Genomic DNA, 23,945 nt, shown 5'->3' with positions numbered 1-23,945 from the left:
TCAAAGTAAATCCTTTTGATTTGAAAGAGTTGCGGAATTTGTTCCCAAAAACAAAACGTGATAAAATAATATTTACCAAAGCATTTCACAAAAGAAATGTATTTTCATTATATAATCAAAACTCGAGATGTCATGTTCCGATACAGACCATAAAGCATAAACGATAACATTACAAGTCATTCAACAAATATATACATATACAGACTTGTAAACAAAACAACGTGATGATTCATCCATCTTATGCCCTTACGCCACTTCCTGTAATACAAATAAAACTGAGTGGGTCAGGCTTGGGAGCCTGGTGAGCATATAGGGTTTTCAACCCACAATAAATAATTATATTCAATTCCACCAACCAACAATAACCTATTTACCCATTCCCGTTATTCTCACTTTACATCCCTAAGACAAATAACATAAGGGACCTAGTCTAAGCATATTTCATCGGGGCGACAACACATGCTTCGGGGGTTCCTCAGCAATATAAGTCAAATAAGGCAACCATGAGGGGGATGGAGTACAACGAATGAACACCCAAGCTCATTAACACCTACAGGTGGAGAACCTGCTAGCGTTCCACAGGACTGTCTAGAAAATTCTGTGGTCGTCATCTAAACTCCGCTAGATAACTGAATCAAAAACAACATCGAGGCCTCTCATCTGTTTATCACACGTCAACTATCTACCCATGTTCTACCCGACATATTAGTAGATAAAAATATATATTTTTATACATAGTTTAAAACCTGTATAGCATTCTTATTCAATACATATTCCAAAACAACAGATGAGACACATACACATAACACATATTTCATAGAAAATAAATCGTATCTATGAGATAGAAGAAAGTGAATATACATTCACACATATAAGACAAAATATACACATAACACGTATTTCGTATAAAATACTTCATAATTATGTGTTAGCAGAAAGTAACCACACACTCACTTGATCAGAAGATGATCGGACAACACTACGACTTGTAGAAGTAGTATTCTTCGGTAGATCTGGAAGATCTTCACACACCGGGCTTCTCGCAGGCAGCGCTTCGGCTCGGAAACTCTTTTCTTCTCGGGATCTTTGGGTTTCGGGACTTGCTTCGGGTCTCGGGATGATACTGGGGCTTCGGGGGGTTAAAATAGGGCTTAGAGAGGGTTTCGGGAGTGAGAGAGCAAGGGAATAGCAACCAAAATCGGCTGCCCTTCGATTTCTATTTATAGGGCTGAAATACTGAATTCACGTCGTGAAATCTCAAAATTCACGTCGTGAGTTCAGTCAGACAGTCGTCATTGTGTTCGTCATCATTCCACTTGCTCTGGAAGGCTTCAGAAGGCGTCAGTACTGAGTTCACGTCGTGAACACTATTTTCACGTCGTGAACTCTGACACATAGTTGGGGTTCGCGCCCCGAACTTCAGAAATTCATAACTTTCGCATACGAACTCCGTTTTCGACGTTCTTTATATGCACGCATAGCTAAAAACATGATCTAAAACTTTCATTTAGACTCCATCGGATAATTTTGAATTTATTTTTATTATATTATTTTTATATTAGTTTTAGTAGGCTGGGACAGGAAAACTCCGTTAGAAAATCATAACTCCTTCGTTTGACGTCCGTTTTCATCTGTCTTTCCGTCGTTGCACTACTATTGATGAGATCTTCAATTCTCATTTAGAAAATTTTGGCTAAATATCGCTCGATCTCATATTCGAACTTCGGGCTGCATATTGCTAAGTCGAAACTTAGAAAAATCATAACTTCTTCATACGAAGTCAGATTTGGACGTTCTTTTTATGCACGCTCACGGTTTAATGAACTCTATGACTTTCGTTTAGATTGCTAAGGCTAAATATTGCTCTAACGTAAATTTCACTTTTTACGTCATTCAGCGTTGACGGTTCTGTCGCGAAACTTCGACAGGTCATAACTTCTTCGTTATAACTCGGATTTTGGCATTCTTTATATCTTCGAAATCCTTGTTTCGACCACTACATCTTTATTCAAGATATTGGGATTATCCCACACTTCAAATTTGACGCTTATTTTATTCTTAATTCATTAAATTATAATAATTAAGAAAATAAACACATAATTCACATAATACTCAAATATTTCATCATTAATACTTCAAAAAGAGTTACAATGGTTAACCTAGACTATTACATCAATGATAATGACTAGCCTGGAAACGCGGGCATTACAATATTTAATGATCTAACAACCATTGGAGTGCTTAAAAGATTGGTATTATCCATATTGAAACGTCTTAAAACTCTTTCTGTGTAATTTGATTGATGCATAAGTATTCCATTAGGCATATGCTTAATCTGTAAAACAAGATAATGTTTGGTTTTTCCAAGGTCTTTCATTTCAAATTCTTTCTTTAAAAGTTCAATTACTTCAAGTATTTCTTTATTTGTTACAATAATGTTTATATCATCAACATAGACAACAATGATGACATATCCGGATGTTGATTTCTTAATAAATACGCATGGACAAATAGTGTTATTTTATTTACTTGTCAAATAATCGCTTAAACAGTTGTACCACATGCGCCCAAATTGTTTTAACTCATACAAAGATCATTATAATTTTATAGAATACGTTTCTTTGGGTTTTGCACTTAATGCTTCAGGTATTTTAAATCCTTCAGGGATTTTCATATAGATATCACTATCAAGTAATCCATACAAGTAAGCTGTAACAACATCCATAAGACGCATCTTTAAATTTTTAGATACTGCCAAGTTGATTAAATATCTAAAAGTGGTTGCATCCATTGCCAGTGAATAAGTTTCTTCATAATCAATTCCAGGTCTTTGAGAGAAACCTTGAGCAACAAGTCTGGCCTTGTATCTTACAATTTCGTCTTTCTCGTTTCTTTTTCGTACGAAGATCCATCTATATCCTAATGGTTTCACAACTTCAGGTGTGAGGATAATGGTCCCAAAAACTTTCTCTTGTTAAGAGAATTTAATTCAACTTACATAGCTTCCTTCCATTAAGCCCAATCATTTCTTCTTTGACAATCAATGACAAATTGTGGTTCGGGATCATCATTCATAATATCACATGCAACTGAATAAGAAAATATTGCACCTATATTGTCAGTTTCATTTTGATCACATATTCTATTTGTTTGACCATAATTTTGTACATCATCCACCTTTCCTGGGGGAATTTGAGTAATCCGTGTTTCTCCAAGAACACTTTCCTCATGATCTAGTGCATTTCCTGCTCCTTTTCTTTTTCGTGGATTCTTATCCTTAGAACCAAATGGACTTCTACACTTCCAACATGATTTAGACTCTTGAGTGACTTTATCATCAGATTGTTCATGTGGAATTTCAATTCGAGCTGGAACATTAACAGTTGGTATATATGACTTAGTCAACCTTTTTGTGTCAGTAAATGTACCAGGTACTTGATTTTCCATTTCTTGGAAATGCATTATCTTTTGAACTTCCATGTCACATTGCTTTGTACGAGGGTCAAGATATAATAAAGAAGGCTCATGCCATGATGCATCCTTTTCCTGAATCTTCTTTTCTCCCCCCTAATGATGGGAAATTTGCCTCATAAAATTGGCAATCTGCTAGGTGTGTTGTAAAAAGATCACATGTTAATGGTTCAAGATATTTTACAATAGAGACTGACTCATAACTAACATATATTCCCAACCTTCTTTGAGGACCCATTTTTGTCCATTGAGGTGGTGCAATAGGGAGATATACTGCACATCCAAAAATTCTCAAATGGGATATATTTTTCTCTTGACCAAAATAAAGTTGTAGCGGAGAATATACATGGTATGAACTTGGTCTCATGTGTATCAATGATCCAACATGTAAGATTGCATGGCCCCAAACAGAAACAAGAATGTTGGTCCTCATTATCAATGGTCTAGCTATTAGCTGGAGACGTTTAATCAGTGATACAACTAAACCATTTTGTGTGTGTACATGAGCAACTGGATGCTCAAAAATAATTCCTATAGACATACAATAATCATTAAATGCGTGCAAAGTAAATTCACCAGCATTATCAAGTCTCACACTTTTGATAGTATAATCAGGGAAATGTGCCCTTACTTTAATAATTTGGGCAAGAAACTTTGCAAATGCCATATTACGAGTTGATAATAGGAAAACATAAGACCATTTGTTGGATGCATCTATTAAGGCCATAAAGTATCTAAATGGTCCAGATGGTGGGTGAATCGGTCCACATATATCACCTTGAATTCTTTCTAAAAATCTAGGTGACTCCCTTTCAAATTTCATTGGAGAATGTTTTAAAATTAACTTTCCAAAGGAACAAGATGCACATGGTTTTATGCTATTGGATTGAGGGAACTTTTGGTCCTTCAATGCATACCCATGCATATTCCCAATTATCCTTCGTATCATTGTTAATCCTGGGTGGCACAACCTATCATGCCATAAACTGAATTTCCCAGGATCACAAAGTTTCCTTTTGATTACCATATTTGATTCAACCATATTTATATATGTATAATGCAGACCCGAATCAAGTGTTGGTAGTTTTTCAAGAACATGGTTTTTGTCTATAATATACATATATTTCTTATTTTCAATGGTCGCAGTTTTGTGTCATATCCTTTGAAATATATGTCATTGAAACTTAGTAAGTTTCTGTTAGGCTTTGGAGAAAATAAGGCATTTTCTATACAAAAGCTTGTACCATTTGGTAATATAAAATGGGCTTTCCCAGTTCCCTCTATCAAGTCTGCAGGACCTGATATTGTATGTATGAATGTTTTTGTTGGTACTAATTTTGAAAAATATTTCTTTGATTTCAGAATAGTATGTGTACTACTACTATCTTCTATACACAGATCTCCAACATTTTCTTGGTGTTGTGCTGCAGTCGGATTCATATTAAACTTCACATATGAAAGAAATAATAAGCGAATAAACATAATCATAATAATTATTATAAAGAAAGTTCATTTATTGTAGGAAATACATTACATGAAAACAGTTAAAAGAAAAACAATTTTATTAGAACAATAATAGATTTTTTTTAGTTTATATCTTCCATGTCATTGCAAAAAATCATCAAAAGTTAGCGGAGTGAATTCAACATTATCAACAAGGTTTCCTTCTTTTCCTTTTCCTTTAATTGACTCTTGATAAAGTTGACAAAGATGTGCAGGTATGCGACAGGTTCTTGACCAATGGTCTGTGCTGCTACATCTATAACATGAACCATTAGATTTTTGTGATGTCCCAGTATCATGCCTTTCCACTTTGGCCGTATCTTGTGTATGGACATTGTTTCTTTGTGAAGATTGGTAATTATTCCTTTTCTGGCCACAACCACGATTATTACCTTTTCCACGACCAGAATTATGGTTCTGATTATGGCTTTGGTTTAGATTAAAATATCTACAGCCTCGTCTTGGACCACGGCCACGACCACGCCCTCGTCCACGTGTATTGTTTCGATGACCATTAGTATTTGTAGCATTTTCTTCAGGAAATGTTGTTGATCCTGTTGTATGAAATTCATGGTTTTTCATCACGAGTTCATTGTTTTGCTCTGCAACAAGCAGACATGCATTCAGTTCAGAATATCTTGTGAACTTTTGCATCCGATATTGTTGCATCAAGGTAATATTTTTTGCATGAAATGTGGAGTAAGTTTTCTCCAAGATATCTTCGTCAGTAACTTCTTATCCACAATACTTGAGTTGTGAACATATTCTGAACAAAGCTGAGTTGTGTTGATTTACTTTCTTGAAGTCTTGAAACCTCAATGTTCTCTATTCATCTCTAGCATCTGGAAGTATAACTTCCTTTTGATGATCAAATATTTCTTTCAATAGATTCCAGAGAATACTTTGATCAGTAACATCAAGATATTCAAATCTCAACATTTCATTAATATGCTTACGAAATAAAACTTGTGTTTTTACTTTGTCTTGTGCCAAGCAATTATTAAATTCATATATAGAATTTGAGATTCCCATGGACTCAAGATGCATTTTTACATCTATCATCCATGGCACATAGTTTTTCCCACTAACTTCAAGTATTGCAAACTCGAGTTTTGTATTGTTGGACATATTGTAACTATAAATTTTAAACAAAATAAAAAGGTTAAATTAAAATCCATTTATTTCAATAAATATTACACAAAAAAGAAGCGGTAAAGCTAACATTGCATATAAGCCTAAAAGTAGATGAAATTTCATATTATCTTCGATGTTAAGGATTGAGATGAAAAGTAACATGACTATCATATTCATGATTATCACAAATGGATGAATCATCTTAAAGCTTGATTTCTTGAAATTGATTTGTTTAATAGAAGAGAGAAATATTTGGTGTGGGTAAAATAAGCAGAGTAAAGATGTTTATTTATGGTAAAAAAAATATAGCCATTGTTTTTGCTGTTTATAACTGTTGCATATATATATATATATATATATATATATATATATATATATATATATATATATATATATATATATATATATATTGTGTATATATGTATATGTGTTCTATAAATCATTTAATAAGACTTATAACTAATACATAACTTTACTATGTGTAATTTTACTAATTAGAAACATAAATAAATATTAGTAAATGTTTAAATAAAATTTTGAAGAGTGTCTAAAATATGAATAAACATTGACATGTATAAATAAATGTAAGTATATATAAATAAAGACTAGTTGCATAATTTAAATGTTAGTATGCATAAATAAAAGTTAGTAGCATAATATAAATGTTAGTATGCATATATAAAAATTAGTTGCATAATGTAAATGTTAGTATATATAAAAATTAGAATACATAAAGAAATGTTAGTATAAGAAATTAGTAGTCCGTAATGTCCATAATATATAAGTTTTATTAATTCATTAGTATTATTATTATTTTAATATGATGGAGGTTTTTATAATTAATAATGTTTTTACTAAGTAATGCATACCTTGATTAAGATAGATGTGATTTATACTTGATAATAACCTTGATTTAAGCTTTTGTATTAATAGCGTATTATAAATTTGATGTAACAAAAACTAAAACTAAAAAAAAATAAACTAGAACATTATAAAAGTAAAGAATAATATTTGAGAGGATTCTAGAACATTTAGAAGATTGTATTCAAGATGGTGTGTCCATATCTTTCACATTTGATGGATATTTATGCTACATATCATCCTATTCTTATATGATCAAAATAGTAACTAAATAGTTAAAAGAAACTATTTGAAGGGTGAAAAATGTTCATCCACATGCTATGTCTAACTCAATGCTTTTATGGGTTTTATAACTATATATATATATATATATATATATATATATATATATATATATATATATATATATATATATAGAGAGAGAGAGAGAGAGAAAGAGAGAGAGAGAGAGAGAGAAAGAGAACGATCGGTTAGTGGTTAAATGTTAAATTCATCAAGTTAGTCAATTTGTATATACACGGGTTTGAACCCGAAACCTCATGTCTAAGATATATATGTCTCTACCTTTGAATATAATGTATATCTTGATTACTACTACTACTATTTTGATTATTATTATTACTATAATAATAATAATAATAATAATAATAATAATAATAATAATTATTATTATTATTATTATTATTATTATTATCTAATTTTATTTAAATATGTTATTAGATATATAACAATATTTTTAAAGCTAAAAAGTTTATTTCAAATATATAAATGTATTTTAAGGTATTTATTTGTTCAAAAAAATCTTTAGAAGTTTAGTATGTATTTATATATTTGAAAGCATAAGTATATAATCATATTGATACATTTTAAAAAAAAATCATGTTTATTTGTATTTAATAAAGTGTAAATATGTATTTATTTCATATTAAAAATATTGCATACCTATAAATATAAAGAATACCTATTAATATGGTTTATGTAGTATAAATAAATATTTATATGTATACAATACTTATTTATACATAAATACTTCTATGATAAAATATGTGTAAAACTTATGTGGTTTAAATAATATAAACCATATTAATAAGTATTTTCATATCTATATTATATGATATATTTTATTCAGCGTAAATAGATATTTATACCTATTAAATATAAATAAATAAAATTTTTTACGTAAAAATAAGCTTTTGAATGTATAAATACGCTTTTAAAGGTATACATATGTTTTCAAACATATATAAATATATAGTTAAATGTATAATTATGTTTTTAAATGTATAAACACCTTTAAAATATAGCTATATATTTAAAACATACTTTTAGCTTATGCATACATTCATAAAATATGTAATAATAATAATAATAATAATAATAATAATAATAATAATAATAATAATAATAACTAGGGAAGTAACCCCACATTTCGGGGGTCTGATTTCAATTAAACAATTTGCAATAGGAATCTACGGTACATTTTTATTGATTTATTAATCAGATGTAATTTTAATTACACATTTATAGCTTCCAACCTTCTGTGGATTGATGTAAACATGAAAGCATTTAGCCTATATATATTACATACATCAAGTAATACACTAAGAAAAGAAGGCCTATACATCTACAGGAAATGAATACACATCAAAACATACCTGAAAATCCAAAAAAGATTAAAAAAATCTTATAATATAAAAGGGACAAATAGAAATATGTAAGAAAACTCAATTTAACTCGGGCAGGGGTTCATACTAAAAAGCTTACAATATCTACCCTAATCTATCAAGAATATGTTATTTGAATGTCATAAAATAATAGGCATTATATTAATCTGATTTGAACACCCAAGAAACTTATGCATGCAATCATTTTCATAATAGTTTTAAACATAATTGAGCTGGAAAAAACATATCATTTATGATATACATATTTATGTTTATTAATTTCTAAAACCATTTTTGATATACATATTTATGTTTATTAATTTCTAAAACCAAGTTTTTGAGTGAAAGCAAAACCTATTAATTTATTTGCGTATACATTAATCTATAAAGTTAAAAAGTCAAATACAGAGACAACACTTGCCTTCATATTAAATTTTTAATTCCCATGGTATATGGGAGATGTCGAGCCACTAGGACCCTCTTCAACTTTTTTTTTCTTTCGTTTCCAACCGAAAAAAAATATTTGGGATTTAGTCTTCCCCCAAAATGGTATGTAATTGAAACCCTTTTCTTGTTTTTGTTTTCCAGAGGCCAGAATTCGTAGGAGCTACACGTAACTGATCCAAGCCCAGTCCCAGTTAATCCCTGTATGTGGTCGGTTTTAATCCAAATCAGAAAAAAAACATAACCAGACTTGTTATATGATGAATTAAACCCATCGATATATATACTTACCATAACCTGGCACTTACCTTGAAACCTGTTGCAACGATTACCACTACTTCTATCGTTAGAATTAGCCCCTTCCCTTTCAGATACAATACAGGTCTGTTATGTATGTATGTATGTATATGTAACAAAAATCCAAACTATTTGAAAATTAGATGTGTATATATGTATGTATGTATATGTAACAAAAATCCCAACTATTTGAAAATTAAATTAGATAAACTCTAACAAATATCCGATTCGCATTTCCAATTAAATTCTATAACAAAACTACAATAATCATTTAACAATTAAAACTAACAAATAACAACTAATACTAAAAAATAGAATTAACAAGTAATAATAACGTTTATTTAGTTACTTTATGAATTGATTATAAAATTTCAAATAAAGATGACAACAAATAAATACATGATCTTTAAGATTCCTTACATCCAAAAATATAGGAACATATTTATCATTTTCTGTGTTTACGAAATTGTCATTTGTGCAAGATTGTCTAGAGACCATACATATAAAATGATTTTTCTGTCTAAAATTAAAGTTGGGACCAATGTATAGCAAGATTTTTTAACCCGCAGATAGTTATTACAAATTTCTTTTACAAAACCATACTACTTTCAATATCTGATTTCCAAAACATGGTATTTTTTTTAAAAATTGAAAACACAGACATAAGGTGAAGGGTAGTGGCTTCAAAGATTAAAATAATACTATAATAACCACTTAATATAAAAATAGGTAAAGAGTAGTAGGTGACAAAGTTACGATTAATAATTGTTTCTTAGCATAACAAATCAAGAAAATGATACTTACAATCAAAAATTAATTACTAACCAGAAGAAAGGCATGGATTTTACTGCTAAAGATGAAAAGCGGGCCTCCAATACCCTTCAAGACTATTGGTCCAACAACCAAGTGTTTGACAGTTGTAGTCTATCATAATTATAATCAGACTACCATATAAAATATCACAATTAGTCTTTATTTATATAATCTGCTCAAACTTATTTAAAAGAATAGATTATGAAATACCTGGGTGATAGGCTAATCGGGTCCAGTTCAATCATGAATGCGCTCATAAGGGTTGAATTTGAAACCTTGATCTGTTAAAATGTGAAAGAAATTGGTTTCATAGTATTCTAACAAAAAACATTTAATTTTGAAGCCTAACATATGTATAGTAATGTTGTAAAATGAATATATATTTTCATATAACTTTGAATAAAGAGCCTCCATCTTAACCCGGAAAAGTTTTAGATCCAATGATAACAGTCAAAAATGACATAAACTCTTTAATACATCAGACAAAAAGCTCTATAGAAGGATTTGGAGGGTATATTGCTTAGAACAATGATAACAGATTGAGAAAATTGTAGAAATAAAACCCAATAAATAATCCATGTGTATGCGAAATCAAACTACAAATTAATCTCCAAATATCTATAAACATTCCCTAAATCAAGAACAAATAAACAATTTTAAATAAATCCTTGAGCTGCAACATCCATTTTGCAGAGGCACCATCAACACACAACGGGCCTTATTATGTTATTCTCATACAAAAGTCATCAAACCTCTTTAAATTCAGCTTGAGTTTTAATTATTTTTTACTGAATCCGACACATTTACATTGCTACCGTTTAGGGTTTTCCGGCAATGTGTGTGGTGAATTTACCTTTTTACATGATTTTCACAGCAGAATGACCAAGATGGCGTCTTCATCCTGTTGAATTAATTCTTTAGTGGTACCACGAGTTTGAATTCCAACTCTTCTTGCTACCCCCTTCAACAACTTTTCATCCAACACCCAGAACCTCTCCGTAAGGTTGGAAATGGATTTTTTTCAAAAAGTCATGAAACTGCGTTAGAAATAGAAACGAAGTTTCAGAAGAATTAGAAAATCTATAAAATCTCGAATAGAAGAAATACAACTTTGTTAAGAACAATAATAAAGATGCAAAATCAGAAAATGGTATCAATGAAAATCAGATGAGTTTTGATATTGAGATAGAAATAAGATATACCTTCTATATTTGTCTGTGTGGAATCGCCTCCTTCCAAATACTCATCTTTATCTCTACTATAAACCAACCATCAAATAAAGTTAGGGTTTTTATTATAGGGTGACAACGACAAAATCAGATGAATGGAACTTCGGAAACATGAACAGGGCAAAGGAGCTACAACGAAAAAAATTCAAATAGAATAATAATCAAGTTAAAGACATACATACAGAAACCTTAAGTCGAGTCAACTCCGATGAACACAGCTGCGAAGATTTTTTTCACTCGAGAGCCGACGATTCCAACAGTAATATTGGCGATTTTGTTGGTGGGTTTGTTCTGAAGCCTTCCATCTCCTATTGTAAGTGCGGGTGAGAGTTGTCGGTTCAAAACCCGACCATCAGATAGAGGTTAGAGGTTGGTCGAGTGATAAGAATTGCTCTATGGAGAACACAAAGATTTCAGTCTTGATGGAGAAGACAGAAAACGATTTTGATTTTCGGAGAGATACGAAAGAAGTCCCAATCGACTACAAAGCTGCAAAACACCAAGATGATCGGTGACAACTGGTTTACAAAAGTTATGAATTAGGAGATTGGTCGGTGTGTGTGATTGCTGATGTCGCCAATGTTGCTTATTCGCTCGTGTCTAATATGAACGCTTAAGCGGATGAAATCTATCTAGGTTTCGATTAAGTAAGTCGAAGTTAATGAAGGAGTCGGTGGTCTGAGGGGTATGGTGGAGTAATGTTATTGGGGAATAGAAACGGTGGATCACACCGTGTTGGGAGTAGGAAGTCGGTGGAAGAAGAGAAGAGCACGTGGAAAGGTTGGAAAGATAAATTAGTAGTTGCAACAAAAAAACCCAAAAGAAAAAAAAAAAAGGTTTGGTCCAATCAACATAAAGTACTGTTAAAATTTATCAAAAGTTTAATATATATATATATATATATATATATATATATATATATAAGTTCATGGATGTATACAACAAATTCATTCTAGCTTAGTGATAAAGGTTTTCCTTTGTGTATCAGAGGCAAGGATTTGAATCTCTCCACTCCTTTTGAGTTTTTTTAAGTAAAGAACTCCACATTTTTCATGTCAACGGCTATGTGGCGTGCTATGTCAGTAGGAAAACGCTCAGCTAACACATGTATGGCGTGCCCATATGTAATGATGACCGGATAAACCTTCAAAATAGTAAAATTAAAAAAAAAAAAAAAAAATCAAACATCTAGTTTTAATGAACCAAAAAAATGCAAAAAAAAAATGCAAAATTGAATATTTTTGCCAAATCTAAAGGAGAAATCGGCGGTGAGGGATGGTGCAAAGATGAAAGCGATGCTTTGTGGTCCGAGATGCAACTACACGATCGTCTGTAAAAGTAGATCGAGATCAAATAGGAAATAAGGAGATGGTTTCCGACTAGCAGAACGAGTGATGGTGAAACGGAGAAGTGACAAGAAGATACGTTGAGTGCGAAGATGCAAATTTTCGATGGTGTGTCAGTGTTTTTCCGGCAGTGGAGTCTAGTGGTGGTTTGACGTTGGTCCGGCGGTGGAGCAGATGATTGAAATATGAGACTTTGGAAATGGGTGGGCGTGGGGGGAAGAGTGTGGTGTTATTCTTTTTTCGTATAATTAATAATATTAAATAAATAATACTAATTTTTTTAATAAATCCGAAACTTTCCAGAAATTAAATTAGTGGTTAATGTTTCTTCTTAAATGTTCTCAATTTAAGAAATGTTCTCATTTAAACATATATATATATATATATATATATATATATATATATATATATATATATATATATATATATATATATATATATATAAAGGCTAGGTTATAATGTGGATGATATCTATTGTGTGGCTGTACGGATAATTTTGGACCAATAGATGAATAGAATGAATGGTTATGAGTTGACGGTCTATGATATTATTGTGAAATATCATGTACTATATAATCCCATAAATTTTAGTATAAAGGGTATTTTAGTTAATTAAACTATATTTAAAAAAGGATATTTCAGATTTTTAGGGGTAATTAATTCTTTTAAGTTTAAAATTTTGATTTTAATAGATAATAATTCTTTTATTTCGGGCTATTCTGACAGAATATGTTTATGAGTATCTTAAAATATTCTTAAACCATAAAAGAATAAATATTTTGATGAAATGAACTTCTTGAAAAATAACAAATTCTTAAACCATCAATTGAATAATAAAAACAAAAATTACACTAATTCATAAAGAATATGGGTAACAATTACTAAGAATTACATTTATTGTTAAAGAATAACACTAAGAATGGTTAAAAATTGAAAAAAAAAAATATCAATATTTAAAAAAAGACACTAATACATTCTAAAAGAATATTGTTGCTAAAAATCACTTTCAATTTTGCAGTCCGTTCTTTAAGCATAACCAAATCCAATTGTATTTTAGAATCCAATAATACATTAGCAAATGAAAAGTAAAAAACTAAAGTTTTTTGTACAAATCTGAAGACCTGTGAATTGCACCAAAATCCATAACTAATAATTGTAGAAAATGCAAAAATTAGTGATTAAATATCATGATTCCATTCCGACAGAATTGAAATTTGTGATTCCATTCCGATATAATTGAAATCCGTGATTCCATTCCGACAGAATTGGATTCAATTCTGGTAGAATAACCCCTTTCAATTATTATATATCAATGCAAAATGAAAATTTAGAATGTTAAACAAACCAAAAAAAGTAATGTAAAAAACCATTAATTCTGGTAGAATAACTCCGTATAGATCTATATACAAACTCTTGCTCTCCCTCCAAGAGATTCTGGTTATAACTACATGCTACGATTATACACTCAAAGATGTGAACTGACATGTCTCACTAGATCCTTAATTGTTTTCACGCAGGTATTGAATTACACTGTGTATAATGCTTTCGTGTATGTATTAATATTTGCAAAACCCAGAGAAAGTATGTATATGAATGTATGAGGCCCAACAGGCATAAAAAAGGGAAGCTATGGCCCATTAAACATGTACGTTATTTCCGGGCTCGGTAAGCACGCAAAAGGAACTTAAGGCCCACTAAGCATGTGATGTATAGTCCAGGCCCAATATGCATGTAAATGAACCACTAAGGCCCAAAAAACATGTAATGTATAATCCAGGCTCAATAAGCATCTAATGGACCACTAAGGCCCAACAAATATGTAATGTATAATCCAGACCCAATAAGCATGTAAATGGATCACGAATGTCCAATAAAACATGTAATGTGAGTATTATGCCCAATAAACATGGAATCGATGTATTTTGTTTGTTTGTTATAACGTTGTTCATTTTAGCTTGATGGTTTACCAAAATGATGAAAAATGCCCATTTTTTGTAATGATGACATTTTTGGCCCATTAAGCCGTAAATTTACAATTTAGGCTTCTTTTTAGTAAGATTGACACTTTAGGTCCCTTAAGACCAAAAATATACATTTATAGGCTATTTCAAATAAAATGACATTTTTAGCCCACTTGGGTTAAAAATAACATTTTTGGCCTAATATTATGAAAATTGACATCTTCGGCCCAGTTATCTATAAATTGACATTTTTGGCCCAAGTATATATATATATATATATATATATATATATATATATATATATATATATATATATATATATATATATATATATGTATATATAGATATATATATATATATATGTATATATATATATAAATTGTCATTTTTGGCCAATTATTGTAAAAATTTACATTTTCAGTCCATTTTTGATAAAAATGACATTTTCGACCTAAGTTTTGTGAAAAGAACATTTTAGGCCCAAATTCAAATAAAGTATCATTTTCAGCCCATAAAACCGTAAATTTACATTTTTGGCTCAAATTCATATTAAATGACATTTTAGTCCATAAAAACCATTAATTTACAACTTAAGCCCAATAAAACCGTGAAGGCCCATATTATGGCCCATTATGCGAAAATTTCACTTTTGGCCCTTTTTAAAACCATGAATATCATAAAGATCCATTTTATAATAAAATGACTCTTTTGGCACTTGAAAAACTGTAAATGTCATAAAAGTCTTATCTTTTGTTTATTTGTCAAAAATGGTCCTTTTACAAGATTTTGTGTAGTTTTTCAACAACCTTCACATGTTTAACACTTTTAACTTCATAATATGTTGTATAAGGTGTTTTAGTTTACAATTATCACCAAGTTTTGTTAGAGTTTTCGAGATTTATGAAGTTTTAGCACATAATCACAACATATATCATAGAAAACTCACATAATAATGCACAAATACATAGATCTATGCAAAAACAATTTGTATCCTCCCCCAAAACAAAGTAAAACCCAAAACAAGGGGTATGAACTCACTTTGAGTTGTTGTTATCGGTTCGATGAAGAGATGTGTAGCGCCTAGTTCCTGGTATGTAAATCTTTATTGAGTATTTTTCCTTTTTAAGCCTTGGACTCGGCGAGTCATAGGTCCGACTCGCCGAGTAGGGACGAGACACGGGACACGTTTAAGTTGGCGACTCGGCGAGTCCATATCCTGGACTCGATGAGTCACCGCTGTTGGATGAAACCCTAAGTTTCAGGGATTTGCACACTATTTAAGCAACATATCCGCCCCAAGCCAGTCCCCATTCACCCCCAGAGCTCCTAACCCTCGTTTAAGCTTGTTCTTTGAAGAGTTGAAGCAATTGTTGGTGTTTTTGAAGGTTTTGAAGAAGAAGGGAAGTAGATCCAGAAGAAGGGGAAGCCATCCAAGCACCATTGTGTTCTCTCAGCAGTTCCATTGAGGTATATCTCGTTTTTCCCTTGTTTCCATGCTTATTGCTTCATTTAAGACATTCTTGAGCCATTCCCCAAGCTTGTATGTGCATAATGTTCCGAAATAAGCCGATTGGTCTCTTGATCCAAGCATAGTTGAGCTCCAGGAGCTCATATCCACTACCTTTATGAGCCCATATTGCACATAAACCTTAGATCTACTCTTTTGGTGCATTTCAAACCCAAAAAGCCCCATAGATGGATATTTACACATAAAGTAGGAAACTTTACGTGTTATTCATGCTCTAGGAGCCTAGATCTACAAATGACATGGATTGGATTCGAGCAAAATCGCATTTTTAGCTCTTGCATGGAACGGAGTCGGCGAGTCGCTCATCTGACTCGGCGAGTCCAGTCGCGAGTCTCCGGGTTTGCCCCCTTTTTGTTATGTCAAGTCGTGAGGTGAGTCCAGGAGGGACTCGGTGAGTTGGAAGCCAAAACTCACCCATAATGGAACTCGGCGAGTCGATGCCCTGACTCGACGAGTTCAAGGCAATCTCCTTAGATCAAGATCAGACTCGGCGAGTTGTTCGTACAACTCGGCGAGTCGCAGCATAAGTGTTCATAGGATGAAGATGAACTCGCCGAGTTGTTCATACAACTCGGCGAGTAGGATGAAGGACTTGAACATCAGTTTGGATGGAGAACTCATCGAGTCAACGCCTAACTCGACGAGTAGAAACAGAATCCTGGATAGTCGTTTGGACATAGACTCGACGAGTTGGATAGCCAACTCGACGAGTCGGGTCAACTGGAAGTTGACTCTGACTTTGACTTAGGGCATGGTCGGGGGTAAAAGGGTCATTTCACCCAAAAAGGCAGTAAATATTGATTGATTGAGTATGTTGTGGGAATTACAGCCGGAGGATTTCCGGAGTAGCAGCAGCAGCAGACAGTCGGTTCCCACACACACCAGCAGCTATTTCGAGGTGAGTTTCCTTTCAGTAGTAACGGGTCTAAGGCACCAAGGCCGGCCCGTATAGATGAGACGTTAGTATTAGAGTGTGGGCCGAGCCCGTATCTCTTAATAGAGTGATTGTGATATATGCTAGTAGGATAGAGCTATCTATACTTGTTGTCTGTGTGATATGAGTATTATGGGGGAACTCACTCAGCTTTGTGCTTACGGTTTGCAGTTTGATGTCAGGTACCTCTTCAGCTAAGGGAAAGGAGCCGGCGCGGTAGCAGCACATCACACATACGCCTTTTGTTTTCCGCATTGTAGATTTTCTGGGATGTACTCTGAATTCTGATTATGATGTCACCGGTTTTTCAGACATGGATTTTTATCATGAATGTTTATAATGATGTTTTATGTTTTCACCCGAAGTTAAAAATGAAATTTTTAACCGGTATTTTTGGGGTGTTACAAGTTGGTATCAGAGCCCTGGTTTGAGGGATTCAGACACACCTTCGGGGGTGCTTGAACTCAAATCGAGGGATTAAAAGGTTTTGGAAAGAGAAAATGTTTCTAAAAAAAAGGGGTTAAGTAAAGGGTTTTAAGAAAGAATAATGTGTGTGGTGTGCGCAACCGGCCGAGCTCAAGTAAGTATTCCCCAAAATACCCATACAAGTTTATGTTATGTTTATCAGCTTTTGTAGAACAGCATGCTAGAATAGGAATAAGGATCTAGGAGTGATGCCTTATGTGCCTGCTCTATGTGCTTAAGTATATGAAAGAATTGTATGCTAGTTTAGTGCTCTCTACGAGGATAGAGTTGCTTGAGATTGTTTTCCTAATGTCCAAATGTTGTTTGCTTTGTGCTATGTGGGCTTTGAAGTGATGGGAGTTAACTGTTAGGTGAATACACTAAAGTCACATGTGATCAGGGTCGTATAAACTCAGAGTGTTGAATTTGACCTTATTGTGTAGCTCTTGTTTGAGTCTTAACCGTTGTAGGGATGAGTCCCTTACTCGAAGGATTATCCGAGCCTCATCACATGTGATTGTATTCAGGTAATAGTTAATTGGCATCACCAAGAGGCCTCCAAGAGCTGAGGACTAGGTTGGGTGAAGTCAAGGGTTTCCTAGGGTAATCCTAGGATAAAGAGTAGCAGTGATTAGCGGTAGTGGAAGGGACCTGGTGGAGTTAAGGCAGTCCTTGAAGAAGGTACAGATAGATGTGGAAGGTAGTATGGGCCCGAACTACTGAAAGCAGAGGATCCGTACCCGAACCAAGGAAGGCCAAGATAAGACCAGGGAACTTGTAGTGAGTAGGATCCCTCCAGGGGTATTAGTTGTTGGATTAGTGTCTAAGTCCATAACTATTTTGGTATGTACTTGACCCGATGGTGCATGGTCCTTTTGGGTTGCCTTCACCAAAGCAACTTGATAGGATGATTTATGGAGAGTAAGGATTAAATATGATTTATTAATGTATTATGAGAATAATATATTAAAGGAGAAATCATATTGTTTAATTAATATTAGTCAATAATTAATTGGTAATTAGTTTTGTGACTAAAAGAGATTAATTAAACTTAAGGGACTGGAATTGTAATTATAGGATAATTGCAATTTGGGCCATGGATTGCCTTATATTAAGGGATGGACGAATTCTAATGGGAAACCCATAAGGAAATCGTCCATGGGCTTAATTAAAGGAGTCTATGGGTTGCTTAGGGCTTAAGCATCCAAATTAGGGTTTCCTTGTTAGATAACCCTAATAGCCCAACTATATAAAGACCCCTTAAGGCTCAAAAACGTGGCTAAGCTTCTTGTAAGGGTTTACACACGTTTTTGGCAGCCTCCATCCTCTCTCCTCTTCATCCTCTTGCTTATGGTGTTTGTGAGCCATTAGAGGAGTGACACTTGTGACTCTAAGCCTTCCAAAGTTAATACAAGGAGATTTGGGATTGTTATTGCTACATAACAATCAAGGTAACACTATAAACTTATTCTCATGTTAATATGATTATATGTATGCTAGAAATTAGGGTTTATAGTCTTCGATTCAAAGCATGTACAATAGAGAAACCTAGATCCAAGCATTAGGGTTTGTATGAGCACATAGGATGTCTTATGACCAAAACCCATCAGTGGTATCAGAGCCTAGCTTGGTTTCAATTGTATTGATGCATTGTATAACTGGAAAATCGTTTTTTTTTTTTTTGGCTTTATGGCTGAGGAACTCGGCGAGTAGACCTCAACTCGACGAGTACAGTGTGGTACTCGGCGAGTTCGAGCGTCAGATAATGCTTATCTCGAGATTTCTTGCTGTTTTTGCATATGGATAGTTACCTTATCATGTTAGATCAATATAAATCCGATTTTATGATATATATGACTATATTCTTGATCTAATTAAAGATAATTATCAATTTATAAGATAATTGTTTCCTTATAAGATAATTGATTAATTATTTTGAGTAAATTGATAAACTGTTTTGCAAGAAATCATTAAATAAATCAAATATGGATAATTATGTGATTAAATATTAATTTAAAATTATTTGTTATTTGATCCTTGTTGTTATGAAAAGTTTCATATTTTACCCTTTAGGTTTTATAATTTAAATTTGAACCCAAAAGTTTTGAAGTTTTGAAATTTAAATAGTTAAAACCGTAATGTTTTGAAAAAAGGTTTCAAAACTTGCCCTCAAGTTTTGGAATTTAAAAGTTGATTAAAAGGTTTAATTAGAAATATTAAATTCTAAAACTCTAGTAATGTTTTGAAAAGTTCAAATCACACCCTTATGGTTTTATTAATTAATTAAGGAGTATAATTAAAAGAGGTTTAATAAATCCATAAAAGTTTAGGTTAACCTTTTAATTGAATTAAAAGTGTAATTGTTAAAGTTAACCATATAGTATTTTAAAAGTATAAAATACACCCTATACTATATATAACATTAAAAGTCTAACATTATATATATGTATGAGTAAAAGTCAGTCTTACCGTTAGTAGGCCTCATTCACGAAGCTGGTCTATAAGGGGTGTTTAAGGAAATTGCCTATAAAATGGCGATTGAATGGGTATCCACTCTTACCCACCGCACTCTTGACTAGTGGAGGGTTGTTAGCCGAACGGGTAGGATAGGACGAAACCTTCCATTATAAGTATAATGAAATACCAAGTAACTAAATGTTTTTCAAATTCCCAATCTTAGTTACTTAGGCAAAAAGTGAATTGATGCAATTCCATGAAATTACACTTTGTGCCCTTGCGAAGACGTTAGTGGAGCGTGTGTGGTTTACCGGCACACTAAATGGTTCTAAGCAAAGGTAGAAAAGGGTGACTCAATGTTTGTCATAGTTCGGTGGAGCGTGTGTGGTTTACCGGCACATCGAATAGGTGATTGTAACATGTGAGGGCACCATGTAGTTTGCATGGTTATTCACACCCGCTTTGTGATCCTCGGCATCCCAGTCACAAACAAGAGGGGCATATCGAGATTTAAACATGCCATTGAAATGTTCAATGAATCTCAAAGGATCTAGGAGTTTTCATAGATTTAAAACTTAAATTTCTATTTCGTTTTTCATGGTGGAAATTAGTGAATCGTCATTCACTTACCTTCAAATGTTCTGCAATTTGGGTTACGGCATCCCTCTCCCGAGTTGTAGGATATTGTGTTGGGTCCTAGCCTTGGAATTTCATTTGGGTGATTTACCAAGGACTCAATCAATCAACTAACTTGAATTTGTTTTTCTCCCGATGTCAAAGTTCGACAACTATGGTCTTCTCAAGTCCCGTGGAACAAGCATTCCACATGAAGATGATATTCCACGATTCGATCGAGGAACAAGAAATCATGCTTCACTTCCTCCTCCTCCTCCAATTATTCTCCTTAACCCACAAGATTGTAAAATTGAAAGGTTCAATATCACTCAAGCCCTTTTGGCAAGTGAACATAAAGAGGGCAAGTCGGTGTGTGCACACATCTTAGGGATGAAGTCACACATTGATAGGTTAAGAATGATGGGATCCGTTGTCGGTGAAGAGATGGCTGTTAATTGGGTTCTTCAGTCACTTCCTAACTCGTATAGTGAGTTCGTAAGAGAGTACTATATGATGAACCACGACGTGACACTTATAGATCTCACCTATATGTTTATTGCTGCTGAATCAGCAATGGTTTGGCGCAATAGAAAAGCAAAGTTGATTGGTGAATCTGCCTTCAAGACCTTTATGGATATAGACAATGGCAATGGAAGACATGCAATGATCGAAAAGTTTGATCATAAGTGAAAGGCGATGTCTAAAGTAGTTCCATGTGTTGTTCCAAAAGAATCAATTTGCTTTTATTGCCAAGAGAAGGGGCATTGGAGACGAAGTTGCCCTATTTACCTAAGAGATCTAAGAGATGGGAGAGTCAAAAGTATGACTACGCTTTAGGTAAGAATCTACTATCTAACTCCATTAAGTTCCTATTCATTGATTCTTAATACATGATGTGATAAGATTGCATTTGAATGTTTTGAAGGATCGGTGAAAAGAAAGGAAGCTTGATAAGAGAGCAAGATGAATCTAATCACAAGAGATGGATCTCGATCTCATGGACTTGAAGATTGGATTTTGAGCTTAGATAGTTATGATAGAGTTGTTAGAAATTTTCTTTATACATAGTTTTCAATAGATTTTGCATTGTAAGGACAAATGTTTTTCCGCTGCTTTTATAAATAAAATAAATTTTGTTTGACTTATTTATTTATTTGTTTACTTCCTTGCAATGAAATCGTTATGTGAAAATTGATGTTTGCATATTTCTACAACGAATGGATATGATTCTTAGTTATGTTATTTATGGAAATGTCAAGAATTTACCAAATAGGGAGAGTTTCTCATCACCCAAAGTTTCAATTGGACAGAAACTTGGAATCATGCAACGTGGATGCACGATGAATGAGAAATTTCGTATTTGGAAATTGGACTAATTCATTGACAAAGTGTCAAGTGAAGGACTAGGAGATCGAGTACACAAAGTTGTGTGTTGATCCAGTTCACCATAAGAGTAACAAAGATATTCGTCATGATTTACTAAAGGTTTAGTAAATATGATTATGCTTATAAGATTAAGTGTAATTCTGAATTGATTGAAAATGTTTAAATTAATAGCAGAACGAATAAGAAGAGTCAAGTAGGCAGAAAGATAAAAGTTTCTCCATTCTAAGAAGAAGGGAGAGTACATTTTATGCTTTATGATAGGTCTTAATGATTAAGAACCATATCTCAATTGATCCTCTAAGTGAGTCTTAGTACAATTGTATGTTTAAGAAGAGGAATCAAGGATTGAAGAAATGGTTAAATCAAGAAGTCTATCATACTTCGTTCCAATAACAAGTCTTAAAGTTAACATTGTGACAACGAGTGAAAAGTATTAAAGGTTTATAACATTCATCAAATGTGGAAAGTTGTGATGTCTTGAATAAGACAAAGACCAACTTAAACCAAAATTATGAAGTGTTTTGTTTTGATAAAAGCTACACTAACTCTTGAATGTTTGTTTGTCAAGAAATGTTTATTGACAAAAGAATCTTATATGTCAAGGAGTCAGTGGGAGTCTTAATGGTCTTGAAAGGTTTCAAGAACAAATCAAATAAACCTTATCGATCATCACTAGCACACGAGTTGAGGTTTACAACCTATCGTGAAGACATTATTTTGTTTCTGTGCCAATCCAATAGAGTTAATTATGCATGTGAGTCCTATGAGTTCTCATTTGAATGCATAAAAGGCAAGGACCTTGATCAATGGAAAGTACATTGATAGGAAAAGGTGAGCTGCTTAACTAATTGGAAGACGTGGTGGGCAGCTGTGCTACCATAAGGCAAGAAATCAAGATTAAGAAAGTTCGATCCATATGAGTTTGAATTTGTCGTAAACTTTGTTTTTAACAAATTCACATGGATAGGAACACATACACCGTTTAAATCTAAGTGTCATAAGATTTCCTCCTTCATGAAAATGATTGTGAGAAAATGCTTTCGCTAAGAAAGATTTTAAAAGATAGTGATTGTAAAATTGCATTCTCGAATTCGATCATGGTTACGGCATCCCTTTCCATAATTTGAATTGTGAGGTTTGGCAATTAGTCTTAATTGTTAAGACACACATATGAACTATCTAAGGCAAAAGTGTATAAAAGTTTATGAATACATGTCGAAGCTAGTGGGAGCATAAGTGTTATGTTTTATAATAATCATCATGATAGTGGGAGCATAAATGTTATGATTGTATGATTATTAAGGCAAGTATTGCATAGTTGGCAATATTAATTATATAAAACAAGAGTCATACTTTGCAAAGTTGTAAGAGTTGAAAGGTTGTTTTGCTATAATTAAGGGAGAGAATATTATGCTTCAATTCAAATCTAAAGGATTAGGTTGTGGAATGTTAATAAATTTAGTCAAAGGTGCATAGTGTGCTCTTAAAATTTCGATTATGATTACGACATTCCTCTTCACAATTCGAATTTTGAGAACATAGCAAATAAAACATTATGCATCGTATCCCATACGCTTCGAGTATTGGATCGATTGCAAATGATTTAATGTTTTACCATTCTAAGATTTTCCAAATGTCTAGTGCATTTAGAGGGAAAAGGGACTAGAATCGGTTTTGACTAAAATAATTAAACAACTATCAAAGGACAATCCAAAGTTCGACGAGGATTGGTTGCTTGTGAGTAGTTGGAAGTATAGTATTGGAAATTATGGAAATGTTTCCATATTGGATGGACAATATCGACATCATTACGAATAGATAAGATTCTATTAAGAAT

The 23,945-nt window shown here is 32.8% G+C and overlaps 1 protein-coding gene and 1 long non-coding RNA gene across 9 annotated transcripts; both read right to left on the bottom strand.

The window, feature by feature from the left end:
- Positions 1-5,076: 5,076 nt before the first annotated feature.
- On the bottom strand, positions 5,077-5,643 carry LOC145046671 (uncharacterized). The gene has a single exon (XM_078994952.1). It carries the CDS (start codon positions 5,641-5,643, stop codon positions 5,077-5,079), a length of 567 nt encoding a protein of 188 aa, XP_078851078.1.
- A 2,807-nt stretch (positions 5,644-8,450) lies between these two features.
- Positions 8,451-12,245, bottom strand: LOC145047810 (uncharacterized). 8 transcript variants are annotated; one of them, XR_013682450.1, is made up of 7 exons: positions 11,595-12,245; positions 11,390-11,445; positions 11,041-11,224; positions 10,398-10,468; positions 10,200-10,318; positions 9,055-9,441; positions 8,451-8,624 (listed from the first exon to the last, which is right to left on the bottom strand). It is a non-coding gene; the product is annotated as an uncharacterized LOC145047810 (long non-coding RNA). The 8 variants fall into 8 exon arrangements; XR_013682452.1 differs by lacking the exon at positions 8,451-8,624 and having other exon boundaries at positions 8,868-9,278; positions 9,369-9,461; XR_013682454.1 differs by lacking the exon at positions 8,451-8,624 and having other exon boundaries at positions 8,868-9,278; positions 9,386-9,441.
- Positions 12,246-23,945: the final 11,700 nt, after the last annotated feature.

The sequence above is a fragment of the Lactuca saligna genome, chromosome 5 (genome assembly GCF_052625555.1).
Source record: "Lactuca saligna cultivar CGN05327 chromosome 5, ASM5262555v1, whole genome shotgun sequence".
In the NCBI taxonomy this organism is placed as follows: Eukaryota; Viridiplantae; Streptophyta; class Magnoliopsida; order Asterales; family Asteraceae; genus Lactuca; species Lactuca saligna.
The sequence above is the reverse complement of the archived record's forward strand: the minus strand, read 5'-3'. Positions and strand labels throughout refer to the sequence as shown.

Coding starts and splice junctions, on each gene's coding strand:
- LOC145046671 (XM_078994952.1), bottom strand. CDS start 5,643: ATGCAACAATATCGGATGCAAAAGTTCACAAGATATTCTGAACTGAAT.